This window comes from Neoarius graeffei, chromosome 13 (assembly GCF_027579695.1).
Source record: "Neoarius graeffei isolate fNeoGra1 chromosome 13, fNeoGra1.pri, whole genome shotgun sequence".
Classification (NCBI taxonomy): domain Eukaryota; kingdom Metazoa; phylum Chordata; class Actinopteri; order Siluriformes; family Ariidae; genus Neoarius; species Neoarius graeffei.
The window spans coordinates 25,070,226-25,085,021 of NC_083581.1; the positions used below are offsets into that span (position 1 = coordinate 25,070,226).

Sequence of the window (14,796 nt, forward strand, 5' to 3'; positions counted from 1 at the left end):
GCGGGGTACACCCTGGACAAGTCGCCAGGTCATCACAGGGCTGACACATAGACACAGACAACCATTCACACTCACATTCACACCTATGGTCAATTTAGAGTCACCAGTTAACCTAACCTGCATGTCTTTGGACTGTGGGGGAAAACGGAGCACCCGGAGGAAACCCACGCGGACATGGGGAGAACATGCAAACTTCACACAGAAAGGCCCTCGTCAGCCACGGGGCTCGAACCCGGACCTTCTTGCTGTGAGGCGACAGCGCTAACCACTACACCACCGTGCCGCCCCATATATATATATATATATATATATATATATATATATATATATATATATATATTTCCCCTCCCACACACACACACACATACACACAAAACGGCCACTTTATTAGGAACACCCATCCACCTGCTCTTTAATGCAGTTAAATCCTAATATCAGCCAATCCTTTGACAGCAGCACAATGAATAAAATTATGCAGATACAAATCAAGAGCTTCAGTTAATGTTCACTTCAAACATCAGAATGGGAAAATTTATGATCTCAAAGCATGACTTTCACTGTGGCATGGGTGTCGGTGCCAGATGGACTGGTTTGAGTATTTCAGAAACTGCTGACCTCCTGGGGTTTTCACACACAACAGTCTCTAGAGTTTACACAGAATGGTGTGAAAAACAAACAAACAAACAAAAAAAAAACCATTGAGTGAACGACAGTTCTGTGGGTGGAAACAAATGCCTTGTTGATAAGAGAGGGTCAGAGAAAAATGGTCAGATTGGTTCGAGCTGCCAGGAAGGATATAGTAACTCTTATAATCACTCTTTACAACTGTAGTGAGCAGAAAAGCATCTCAGAATGCAACAGCAGAAGACCACATTGGGTTCCACTCCTGCAGCCAAGAACAGGAATCTTAGAATCAAGAACCAGTTCCTATTAAAGTGGCTGGTGAGTGTGTGCTCCATATGTTATTTCATAGTTTTGATCTCTTCAGTATTGTAGAAAACAGTCAAAATACAGAAAAACCTATGAATGAGTAAGGGTGGACAAACTTTGGACTGGTACTGTATAGTCACACTAAGGAGAATAGAATAAAGTAGAGGAGAATAATTTATTCATTCATAATTATATCGTAAATCTGTTTCTACATACAACAATATTATGTCAAGAACCGTTCAACTAAGTAAAGAGAAACAACATCCTTCATTACTTTAAGACATGAAGTGACTTTTAATTAATAAAAATAAAGAAAAACTACTGAATTAGAATTAGAAGGTGTGTCCAAACTTTTGACTGGTACTGTATATTCAGCGACTGGCTTGTGTGTGTAATGGCTACCTGTGTGTGTGTGTGTGTGTGGGGGGGGGGGTGAAGTCTGGTTTTGTCTTGATCTGTCAGGAGCAGCTGACTTCATTGTTCACCCTATGACTCTCGCCATAGCCTGCTTGGAATGGAATGTCTGCTAGATATTATTATTATTATTATTATTATTATTATTATTATTATTATTAAGCTCCATAAGAAGCAGAGGGAGGAATAAAACAGGCCAATAAATAGATAAAACTATTTTCCTTCAATCAAGAACTTTAATAAACAAAGGAGGAGAAATGAAATGATTAGTATGGATAAATCACATGGTTACTTTCAGCATAAACAGCTCTTATGAATTCGAGTAACTCAGCATTGTAATTTGGGTCTGAAAATATACACAGATGCTGTTAAATTGCATGGACTGAGAACTATAATTACGCTGTACTCAACTTCTGACAAATAAATGACTGACATATACATATATTAGTTGTTTAAACATTATTACTTAATCTTTATTGAGATTTTTTTGTCTTTCACATCAGGTTTAATTTCCACTGCTCTGGGTGGAGATTTTATATATATATATATATATATATATATATATATATATATATATATATATATATAATTTCAGGTTTCATTCTGCCTGTGCTTATTATACACACACACACACACACACACACACATATATATATATATATATATATATATATATATATATATATATATATATATATATATATATATATAAGCACAGGCAGAATGAAACCTCAGAACAAATGTGACAGGTTAGTGGCCAAGCAAGTCCTTTGTTCTGCAAATCTCTCACTGGAGTTACAGCTCGCGCCCAAACAGGCAGCTTTTGAAATGGAAACGTTGCTGTTGGAGGCACTGTGACATGACAAGTGGGGGTAAATGTTGTTGAGCTAAAAGGCCAGGTCATCTCGTCACTATCCCAGCTATTGTGCACCGTGGCTTAGGATGAGCACTCGGCATGGCAGCATATGCTGTCTTTTTGATGGATGTGCATTGGGTTTTGCATTGTGGAAACTCCTACTAGTCCACAAAGGGAAAAGAAATTCTCATTATTGTCAAAGTATACTAAAATGTTTTTAGACAATGTATACAGAAAATAAATATCTATGTGAATAACTGTGGTTGAATGAAGTTCAACTCAACAGGATGTGGTTTGAGAGTCTTAGACTTTCAGACACCGTGCTGTAGAACAAAGTGTATGAAGAATAAGTATTTGCAGCAGATTTCATATAATTACTTTTCAGCTTGATGAAATTTAAGGGCAGATGTGTGCACACACATCTTTTGTAATCATATGTTTGTTGTAGCCTGACTTACTGTATATATGTATTTGTATTCACAACTAATGGGTTGTTACTTTCCTGCCAGGAAAATGTACCGATTCATAAATTTTCCTGCAATTCATGGGATTCATACTAACCGTAATTTATTATTGAGTCCATATGATTTTTATAGGATCACGCTCTAGTCAACCACTCATGTTGGAATTCCTATTAATTTGGAAATATAACAGGTTCCATTATTCATAAAGTGGCGTGGGATGCCTGGAGTCTTGAAATCTGATGCCTGCAGCCTTTCCCTTCCTGTCTCCCTCCTTCTCTCTCTATCAGAGGGTTTTGAGGCAATTCTGTCTGTGACATGCATTAACACTGACGTGGGGGCCTCCAGGCCTACTGCCACCCCCCTGCAAAGGCCTCCCTCCCTTTATTACACTGCAGCTGATAACACTGACAGTATAGCTCTTTAGCCCTAATCAAAGTGCTTTTTCATGGGTTGAAAAGAATGCCTGGAAAAATGTATTGATCAGACATATTTGTTTGCATGGATCCAAATAAAATCCAAGCTTGCATGAAAAAAAAATGTTTTCACCATGTTGTACCCTTACATTTTATTAACAAAGACTGCATAATTACAATTATAGAGACAGAAGAATTCATTTTCGGACATTAGTTGATTACAAGCATCATAATAATAATAATAATAATAATAATAATAATAATAATAATGCAAATCTGTGTCTCTCAAATTCAGAAATAAAATTAAAACATGTAAAGAGGATGTAAAATTGGGACAGGTTCTCCTTCATTGTGCAGTAAGAGCAGACGGAAATTCTCATACTCAATACCATTTTTCACAGAAAGCAATTAAAACTGGATCCAACAACAGCTCGTGAGAATTCAGTAAGAGAAACCAGATGGATTATTTTTTCCCCCTCCCATACGAACATTGTGCTGATTTCAATATATATCCCATAGAGTTAGTAAAGGCTTGGTTACAGATAGCATATTTTTCAGTAGTACCACAAAAAAAAAAGCATACAGTATGCAATAATGTGGCATGATAACATGTTAGTAAAATATGCATTAGCATGAAATACAATACTAGCAATGGGGCAACAGGGCTGAATTTTTAAGAGATAACATTTTTAAGGACAGTATTGTTACCACCAAACAACAATCGTCAGTTTTTATGAGACGTCGTAATGGAGTAAGTCTTTGCAGATTGTTTTTACAGCTGGCTGAATGATTATGCACAAATGTACAAAAATCAGATGTTTGATACATTAAAAAAAAAAAAAAAAGCTGGAAATAAGACAGTGGTTGTAATACATGCTGCATGTGATAAGGACCATATCGAGGAGTTAAGACTTTTACATTAATGTTCCCGTTTAAGAGGAACAGCATGTCATGTCATGGTAATGTTGCATAATACCCTTTTTCAGCTGTCCTCCATGACACTTTCTTTTTAAACCTTGCAAAATATGCAAAGCTTTAACCCTTCCTATTGCATTTCAACATGTATCTTGCAAATTGTCCTCTAAAGAACCAACCAACTTTGTGACTAAGTGACTTTGTCAAGCCAAGAAGTCTTTGCAATGGGAATGAATTATTGGAATGGCCAGTTTTATGATACTTTAGTTCTCGGTTCATCTCAGGAGTGGAGATTAAACAGGAATTAATCCCTGGTCTCTGGTCAGGACATTCAGATAAGGATACCTATGTATAAGCAAAGCGTGTTTTCTGTGCAGACGATGAAACCAAAGCAAGGTTTTTATTTGGCCTTCTCTGGCGCCACGGGCTCCGTTTGCACTCCGGCGTCAGAGTGGCGTTTTTGACCCTGAGAAACAATCAGAAGGCACAGGCAGATGGAGATTTAGTTTTAATACTTGCTTTCGGCAAGTTGCACAGCCTTGAGCACAACTGATCACAACCTGTCTGACAACTGGATTCTTATTTAAATCAGTTTCCTTTATGCATCTAGCTCAAACATGTCCTCACTCAAGCTCCTAGCATGGTGACTGATGTATTTCCTTCCTTTAGTGTACTATCTTGGCTATTCTCTTCTCTCCACTTACTGAATATAGAGATTAGAAAACATTCAATACACTCCAAGCATGGACTATTTCACAATGCAAACTTTTTGAAACGATGATTACTGTTCTTCTTTTGAGATACTACTGCATTTTTCACCCCCCAGGTATAATTAAGACCTTTTTGGAAAAGCTCTAAAAATAGTTTGTGAGCTTATAAATCTATTTTTGCCACATGAGGTCACCTAGTGGTTAGGATTTGTCACTGTTAGTCAGAGACATGAAACAGGACTCAAGAGAAGTGAATAATTTTTCAAAATATTTCAAAATGCTCACTAGGTGAAAATGTGAAGTTAATTGCATTTAATCAAAACCTTAAAGGAACCTTAAATTTAGTCGTGTATTTAAGTTACCTTTAAGACCAGCCATTACATTTAGTATAAACTTAAGTACCTTTACTGAACTTTTTAAATAGTAACTTTAAGACTCTTTATTGGTATTCTTAAAAATAGTCTTGACTTTAAGTACATTAAAATGTTAAATTCTGTAAGATTAAGCGATATGTTAAACGTTTTTTTTTTAACAGCATTTTGGAAAGTCCCTGGCGACTTGTCCAGGGTGTACCCCGCCTTTCGCCCGTAGTCACCTGGGATAGGCTCCAGCTTGCCTGCGACCCTGTAGAAGGATAAAGCGGCTAGAGATAATGAGATGAGATGAGATTTTGGAAAGTCACATACACTACCGTTCAAAAGTTTGGGGTCACTTTGAAATTTCCTTATTTTTGAAAGAAAAGCACTGTTCTTTTCAATGAAGATCACTTTAAACTAATCAGAAATCCACTCTATACATTGCTAATGTGGTAAATGACTATTCTAGCTGCAAATGTCTGGTTTTTGGTGCAATATCTCCATAGGTGTATAGAGGCCCATTTCCAGCAACTATCACTCCAGTGTTCTAATGGTACAATGTGTTTGCTCATTGCCTCAGAAGGCTAATGGATGATTAGAAAACCCTTGTACAATCATGTTAGCACAGCTGAAAACAGTTTAGGTCTTTAGAGAAGCTATAAAACTGACCTTCCTTTGAGCAGATTGAGTTTCTGGAGCATCACATTTGTGGGGTCGATTAAATGCTCAAAATGGCCAGAAAAATGTCTTGACTATATTTTCTATTCATTTTACAACTTATGGTGGTAAATAAAAGTGTGACTTTTCATGGAAAACACAAAATTGTCTGGGTGACCCCAAACTTTTGAATGGTAGTGTAAAGCTATACTATAAGAATTCTTAAAGTTAATAAGAAATAAATACACTGAAATTTATCATTTTGTAAACTTTTAGGATACTTTAAGAACATCTTAAAGCTGCTAATTCGTCTAGTACCGATGTAAAGTTGTTATTATTATTATTATTATTATTATTATTATTATTATTATTATTATTATCAACCAATCTATAAAGCTCAGCATGAAGTACACACTATTAAAATCATACCTCAGTGCTATTGAACTGCTGCTTGATTCTGATTGGTCCAAACACAATGCTTTAATGATAGCGTTATTGTTTCGGTAGTAACATCGTACTTAACATTAAAACATTAAATAAAAGAGAATCTGGTGAGGGAATGGATGTTTATAGCTGCTATAACACAAGTGAGAACAGGAACCGCGTTGATGATGTGCCATTGTTGTAATTAATAAACAATGTAATTATCAGCAAGTTGCTGTGGTATAAGAGAAATGAAACATTTGTGCTGTGTGATAAATGTGCAGTTTTTGGAAAATTGCCATTCATTTCTACTTTTGCACATCACACCACCCTGTCATTGATTATTTTCCTCTAGCAGCATCATGATATATGCTTAAGTAAGTAAGACTTAAGTAAGGTGATATTGTTATAATGCAGTTAGACAATATAAAAGGCAGTAAAGCCTACACTGTTGTTATTAAAATACCTTATAATAAAGTTTTATAGCAACTTAGACATTAAAATACAGTGATATAAACATCTCAATATATAATAGGAACGGAGAAACCTTCAATAGATATTTCCCATCAGATAAGGTTCGAAGTAAAGTTGAAAAGCACTTAATTATGCAAAGAATGCTGGAGAAACCCATTTTGCAAAAACATGCAGATCTTTTAATCCTTAAAATATGTACACAGTATTAATGAATATAGTATTGTGTGTTGTCATTTCTACGTCCATGTCACTGTAATTGATCTGTTACTTGGCCAACAGAGTGAAATGTTTGTCTTCTACCTAACCTTTAACATAACCATCTGCTTGCTTTTGTGCTTAACTCAGAGTTTATTTTTACTTTACCAAGTTTTTAAAGAAGAGATGGATGGAGTTCCTTTTCTCTAGTTTGCGGGAGGTGCTGGGTGAAGAATTATCTGTACTCCCCACCGACTTGTTGTCCGGAGAGGCCGCAGCAGGAGCAGCAGCAGCAGCTGGTTTGGGCTCTTCTTTGGCCTTGGTGATTGGGGCAGCCTCTGGAGGTGCAGTGGGGGCTGCAGCGGCTTCCTTCTTGGACACTGGAGCCTTGATTAAAAATAATAATAATAAAAAATAAATAATAATAAACAGATAAAAAAAGGCATATTACCATACTAAAGCTTGACAAACAACAACCTCCATGTCTTATGTTATCTCCAAAGCAAAGGCTTTGAAAAGATGAGAGAACAAGAGCACAGAGCAAAAAGGAATTAATGTGATTAAAAATTGAAGGAAAAGACAACCAGCCAAACATGGTTATTGGTAAGGCGTGAAACTGATTGATAATCTTACAGATCCACAGAATCAAATAAGGAGTTAATCCGACCAAAGCAACTGTTTTTCTTTAGTTCAGTTTGTTAATGAACAAAAATGGCTACAAGGTACTGGGAATTTACCGCTCCTCCAGCACCAAGGGAGATGCCGGCTGCGGCGCTCGATGCAGCTGCATGGATCTTAGAGCTCACTTGGCCTAGCAGTACCTCAAATTCATACAAGTGGTTTTTACTTCATGCAATCAGTCACACTATATGTTTGATAAATGCTACTCAGAATTTTGCCTCCAAGCTGATTTACCTTTGGTTTGAGCAAGTTGGCAAAAGGTGAAGGCTTCTTCTCTGCTTTCTTTTCTTCTGGCTTGAGTGCTGGAGCAGGTTCGGGTTTGGCGCTGGCCTCAAGGGTGCTGGTTTTGGATGCATCTACCTTAAATAGGGAGCAGAAGAGAGCCTGAATATGAAAAGACTCATGAAAAAGGAAATGAATATGAGGAGGAACAATGAGAGAGGAACAATGAGGGCAAGGTTAACAGCAGTACTGCAAGAGGAAGCACTGAAGTAATTCAATTTTAAAAATAAATAATTTTTTTTTTAAAATGTAACCTGAATAAAAGATGAATCTGAATCTGAATTTCTTATAGAAGACAGACCCACCCATATTCAGAACATAGCCCAAAAGGAGAGAAAGAATTTCCTAGTATTGAAACAGTGCTGAACTTATTTACCTGTATCTCAACTGGCTTTGTTTCCTCCTTCACCCCAGACTGTGGGTAAGCAGATATTTGGATTAACTCCAATACCCATGAGCCTTTTCTTCAATCTCACAAGAACACTAAACTAAGCTAAGCTGAGCGTTTGGAATACAATGCCTCTGTATCAATAAACGTGACGTCGTTATTAACCGAGATGAGATGCAGTAAATAAAACCCAAACCTCATGCTTTACTTGGCTGACAATGATAATATGATGTAATGGCTGCTGTCAGAATGATGTCACTGCAATGAAGGCACAGCTGTTTAGTCATGATCATTCACTGGTATGTTATTTCTCATTGTAAAGCCACAGTATAGACTCTTCATCGACTATATACTGTAATAATCACTAAGGCCAATAGGAATGAGATTGCAATAACAAAAGTATCAATTATAGGTATAACACTATCATAATAAAAAGACATAGGAAATTTTTATTCTGAGGATCAACACTTGTGGGTGAAAGGATGCTATTAATTAACCCAGCGGGATAAATGATGGAAAGACATTGAATGGGTAAGTCTTGTTAACTGTGTTGCTCTTGTTTACTGCTGATGATGTTTTGGCAGGGTGAACTTGAGCTTTTGACACCATCTTGCCTAGCAATACTTCAAATTCAGCATTCTGTGATAGTGTGTCAGACTGTACTCTTTAAAAAAAAAATCTAATAACCTACCACTAACTGTTCTGTCTAAAAAATATATTAAATATGGCAATGTGTGGTGTAAATGATATACATTTCTAAATGTTAGCAGAAAACATAATAGCTTTTCAGTGTATTCTGTATATCATAGGACACAGAAGGATATATGTGCCTACTTTTGTACGGAAGAGTTTGCTGAATGGGCTGTCTTTAGTTTTGGCCTTGCTGGGGGTTTCTGGTGCTTTGGTTGCGCCGGCTGCTGTTTCTACCAGTGGGGCCTCCTCTTTCTTTACAGCTGGCTCTGCTTTACTCTCCATCTTGGGTGGTGCTGGTGGTGGTGGAGGGGGGATCTTTGATGCTTCCTGTACCTTATGAGACACACAGTTAGAGAATTGGAGCACAATTTTCAACTCTGCTGCCTGGTTTAACGTTTTATTACATAAGGAGCTTCTTACATTTGCAGCTGGAGTTGGTGGAGTTTCTTTCTGTGACTGCATATTGAGAAAAAAGGAGACACAAAAAGCTGAGAGTATTTTTAAATTTATTTTAGAAAACTGTTATAGAATACTTGTTTGTTCGTTTGTAAAAGTACATCGACTCAAACAATATACAGAATGTTTCTGTATGTCTTTTTGTTCCAGGGCTTTGGTTTGATGTCACGCTGTGAGGCATTGTTTGGAGAAGGCTGTTCTTTTGATTCAGCTGCTCGTGTGGAAGGTCCTGACACAGCAGGAGTCATTGATAAAAGACAAACACATACAGTAGTTCCAGGCTGACAAGTCATAAAACTTCACCTTTCACATTTCCACCCAATAAAGGATTAATCAGTCAGCTGGGGATTACTATAAAGGACTATCGAGAACCTTGAAAAATGACTTTCTTTGGGTTGTAGTCCATCACGATGCATTAACTTCTACAAATTGAACTGCAGGAAATAAAGATCTGACTAAGAAACTGAAGAATATTAATAGCGCCAATAACTTCAGCAGTGGAAAGAGGAAAAAAAACCAAACAAACAATCTGTAAAACCTCATTACACGCACAGAGTGCAACAATGTGCAAATGAGAATCTGATATACAATCAGAGAAGCTGTCACAGTTACGATCTGGGAAGAAAAAAATCATTCAAATGAAAAGATTTTATGAACCTTTGCATTAAAATCAGCCAAAGCGCTATTGGAAAAGACGTGGAACCTCTCTGTGGTGCAATTGAGGAATATCAAATTATTTACCTGTTCTTTTGAGACATCAGGACTAGCCGTTGCTTCTTTTGTTGTTTTGGTTGAAGTCACCTTTTAATGTAAAGAAGAATGTTTCGGTGAATGTGAAGAACCATGAAGGCTGCACGTTTTAGCAAAATATTTAACAATTATTCCACGAACTTGAGTTGTACATGAGCTGATAGCCGACGAGGCATGTCGCACCGAGTCGGCTATAAGCCATGTATGACGAGCTTGAGTGGAATAATTGTTTTATTCTATCCACATTCACTGGATTTTCAGAAACAGAGCATTTTTATTTTTTGCAAATTCGATAAATAAAACTTTATACAAAACATCCGACAAAATAATTTCTGCTTAGAATGTAAACAAACCGGTGAAATGACAGGAGCAATTTGTGAAAAATGCAATAATAATAATAATAATAATAATAATAATAATAATAATAATAAAAGAATGAAAAATAAAAAAAGATACGTTCTTACCATCAAATACTGTTATTCCATATTTTATTGTTGTTGTTTTTTGTATTTTTTGGGGTTTTGTTTTCGAGTAGAGTTTTTATTTCATCATTGGTTGGTTCAGCAAAACGCTCCGCCATTTTGTTTTTCTCTACTCATGGTATATGAGCTGATAGCCTAGTAGTAGAGTAGCCAATCAGAGTGCACAATTGCTCATATCCGGTGAATGTGAATAGAATACTTCATTTTATTCCACAGCAAGCTTGAATTCTCAAATCTGATTGGTCAGATGATGTTGATTAGTTGTAGGTTTATTGTAATGCGCTCATTTGAATATGTTAATGTTTCTGTAGTTTCTTTACAACTTATTCACATAGACTTGTATATGATCCTTCATATAATCTAAGCCCAATCATAAATAGATTTAAAAAAAATTGTGCTGTCATTTAAGAAAGACAAAGAAAAAACACCATATAATCATTGATATGATGAAATGTTCTGTTTAACAATATCAAAAGTCGTTGCGCTTCCAAGTCTCTCAGTAGCATGACAAGTTCTTTTTGTCATAGAGACTAGTGAGGGAATGACTGTTTGTAGTTGCTATAGTGTAAGTGATAACAGGAATTAGTATAAATATGCAGGTGATTGTAGAAAATCACATGCACTAATTGGTTGAGAAATTCGGACCATTTCTCGATAATTGCCTCAAGTGACTCAGAAAAATGGTGGCCAATCGCTTTGTCACCGTAAGTGAGGAAGAATTAGAAACGATGAAAGAAAATGCTGTTCCTAAAAGCACTAAAGATGCTACGAAGTTTAGTCTAAAACTATTCAAAGGAAAGGTGGAATTGTGATTTATTTTATCTATTTCAAAATAAAAGTTTTTATGTGGGGCGGCACGGTGGTGTAGTGGTTAGCGCTGTCGCCTCACAGCAAGAAGGTCCGGGTTCGAGCCCCGTGGCCGGCGAGGGCCTTTCTGTGTGGAGTTTGCATGTTCTCCCCGTGTCCGCATGGGTTTCCTCTGGGTGCTCCGGTTTCCCCCACAGTCCAAAGACATGCAGGTTAGGTTAACTGGTGACTCTAAATTGACCGTAGGTGTGAATGTGAGTGTGAATGGTTGTCTGTGTCTATGTGTCAGCCCTGTGATGACCTGGCGACTTGTCCAGGGTGTACCCCGCCTTTCGTCCGTAGTCAGCTGGGATAGGCTCCAGCTTGCCTGCGACCCTGTAGAACAGGATAAAGCGGCTAGAGATAATGAGATGAGATGAGTTTTTATGTGAGTCGCCGTAGATAAGTGACAAGTCTGCGCCCCGCCATTATTATATTTACATGCTGTTTTTGAAGTTTGAAATAAATGATTTTTTAAATACAATTTTTAAATAATCACCTGTGTATTTATACTAAAACAATTACCTGCCTCCGGCTCAGTGAATAACCTCCACTTCGTCTCTGCTATTATTCACCAATATTCACTTCACCTTCAGCGAATAATTGTTAATTAAAAATAAACGGGTGACGTGTTGTTCATTAATAAATTAGAAATTGTTGGCGCTGGCTGGGAAATTTCTGTGGTATAAGAGAAATAAACCCCTTCATGCTGGATATGCTGTTACACCTTGTTTTTGATTATTTCCTATTACAAAAATAAAATCCAGAAGTATTTTATACTTTATCCAGAATTCCTTTGACTTTATATCTCCAACTAATGTCTGCCATCATAATACAGTAGTACAAGGGCTCGACAACTCAGATACATATCTATTTAAAAAAGTGTATTTATAAAGTGCAATGTCTCACTGTCACGCCTCACGAACTTGAACCATGAACACACAAAGGGCTCCGTGGCAAAGCCCACAGTGAACATGGTCTCTCATATTGAGTCAGCCATTGTCCTCTAGAGATGGCGTAGGCCTACCCATGCTTTATCACAGCCCATCACTACTTCCAAATACACAGACGTCTCTTGTGAGCACACATTATGCAGCAAAACAAAAGGCTGCCACATTCTGACATGTTCAAAGGCTTGATTTAGCACAGTGGCAGAGAAATAGCTTACGTCTTGAAAGAGATCAACTTCAGGCCAGTCAAGGAATTATAAATGTCCTGAAAAGCAACAGGCAGTTCATAGAGGGTGTAGTGTACACGGCTACAAGGCACTGATATTTATCACTTACACTTATTACGGTATTTAATTTTTTTTTTCCAGTGCAGCAATATGAATGCCTACAGACATAGCGATGAGTGCACCATAAAAAGAAATACTATTGTTTTTATTCTTGTCTTTTTTAAAACCTAAAGCTTTAAACAGTGTTATTGATAAGTGTTAGCAATTTATTCTTATTTTTTCTTTTTTAAGCACATTCACTAGATTTGATACACGGGTCATTATGAGCTATACTGATTCTTGATTGCAAACCATTTCAAATCTGTTCTTAATTGGAAAAAAACCCAAACCTAATAATAAATTCCTGACATTCCTCAATTCCTCATTAATTAAACATCTCTCTCACGGTAACATCTACAGGATAAAAATGGCTGCTAACTGAATTGGATAAGAATAAAATGTACTTACAAGTGTTTTGAAAAAGTTCATAACTGAGTTTTCCTCGGGGCTGGTCTGCTCAGGTTGGGTGTTGTCTTGCGTGACCTCAGTGGTGCTGGGTTTGGGAGCTTCACCCTGTGGCTCTTTCTCAGCCTGTGTACTTGCCTTTATGTCTGTAGGCTCCTATAGACAAATGTAGAGAATTAGCGCTTGCAAACGCGTTCCGGCCCTACAGCTGATGTGCAGTAGCTGTTAATCGGTGCATTGAAGCACTGCACAATTCCAGCCATGCCTCTGCCTACTCGGGGCTCCAGCAACAATCATCCTTTCATTAATGCCCGCTTTTTCCCCCTCACTCATTGATATTCAGCAATGTTCTGGACTTAAGGCCTGTGTGTGTTCCATGTCTGCCAGTGTTTCTACTGTATATCATCTTTATTTAATTTACACCATTCAAATTTATATTGGTTGCAAACTTTCAACATGACTTATAGAGTATAAAGTTAGTATAGTATATAGGTAGTTATTTGACTTTATGGTACAGCGTTAGACTTTTGAAAAGATCTCAGTATGACACAAAGGAAGCACAACTTAACTTTATTTGATTTGACTTCAGTTTAATTTGGATATTATTAGTTATCACTGAACTCTGATGGAAGACTGCTCTCAAGCCCTCGAGCTAAGAATAACCAGAATTTGCTCCAGATTGTTTCATGGTATCCATTATGATGGTCCCATCATCACTGCAGTTTACTACAATAATTCACTTTGTAAAATGGTTCACTCCAATGTGTTAAGGATTGCTCATGGTCACTTGAGATGCTCCAACATTTTTGGTGTTCTTGAAGATTCAGTAAACTAATGAAGGTGTACAGCTAGGTATGTACAGTATATAAACGAAATTAGGTTCTTGAGTGAGCCTGATGGTGTACTGTAGATTAGCTTTATTAAAATATTACAAAGGTACTTCAAAAAGTTCTTGGCCTCATCCAGAAAACGTCACAGGAGAAAGATTGTTCTTGAATTATTTTTCAATATCGTCTCCTTTAACTTCAATGCACTTGGTCCACCAATGTTTAAGCTTCGCTATCCCTTCACAGAAGGTGGTCATATCTTGAGCCTACAGATCCTCCTCAACAGCATGGATGACTTCATCACTCTGAAAATGGTGACCACGTGAGTTTGGGAAACAGATAGAAGTCAGATGGTGCCAGGTCGGGTGAGTAAGGTGCATGGGGCAACAGTTCAAAGCCACATTTGGCTGCTTCTGTCACTGCCTCCTGTGCTGTGTGGATGGGCGCATTGTCCTGGAGCAACAGCACGCCAGCTCGAAGCTTTCCTCTTCTTTTTTCTTTAATTGCTTCTTTCATTTGAGTTTTTGTGGACAGTGATATAAGGCTTTAAAATATATAGGTTATGCCCCAAAATGGGAGTTACGCCCCTTGTTTCTGGGTGAGGCCAAGAACTTTTTGAAGTACCCTCATACTTATTAGTTCATTGGTGAATCGCTTCATGCAGTGAGTTCATTCATGCAACGGATCTCCATTTTCTAGTTCAAACCAAAGATCCCATGCTTTTTTATCAGCGAAATCAGACTTACGCTACTCCACACATTGTCATCGTCTGGGATTTCAGTGGTTCACTGTTCTTCCTTTTCTGTTGATTTGACGTCTGCAGGGTTCATGTCATGGCTAGCCTCATCCCCTTGTAACCTGGATGGATCTTCTTTTATTATCAACGTTCATATTGAAAAGTCT

The 14,796-nt window shown here is 37.4% G+C and overlaps 1 protein-coding gene across 3 annotated transcripts in view; it reads right to left on the reverse strand.

Annotated features, from left to right (window-relative positions):
• Window positions 1–3,214: 3,214 nt before the first annotated feature.
• Window positions 3,215–14,796, reverse strand: part of bcas1 (brain enriched myelin associated protein 1) — a 32,210-nt gene continuing 20,628 nt past the window's right edge. For 2 of the 3 annotated variants that reach the window (XM_060937399.1, XM_060937397.1), the window contains 8 exons: window positions 13,070–13,222; window positions 10,049–10,108; window positions 9,272–9,307; window positions 8,993–9,184; window positions 8,147–8,185; window positions 7,723–7,848; window positions 6,976–7,194; window positions 3,215–4,458 (listed from right to left, as the gene is read on the reverse strand). In XM_060937399.1, coding sequence (XP_060793382.1) covers window positions 4,393–4,458; window positions 6,976–7,194; window positions 7,723–7,848; window positions 8,147–8,185; window positions 8,993–9,184; window positions 9,272–9,307; window positions 10,049–10,108; window positions 13,070–13,222 — 891 coding nt within the window. In that variant the 3' untranslated portion in view covers window positions 3,215–4,392. The remainder of the gene's footprint in view (window positions 4,459–6,975; window positions 7,195–7,722; window positions 7,849–8,146; window positions 8,186–8,992; window positions 9,185–9,271; window positions 9,308–10,048; window positions 10,109–13,069; window positions 13,223–14,796) is intronic. The other variant, XM_060937398.1, reaches the window with a different exon arrangement.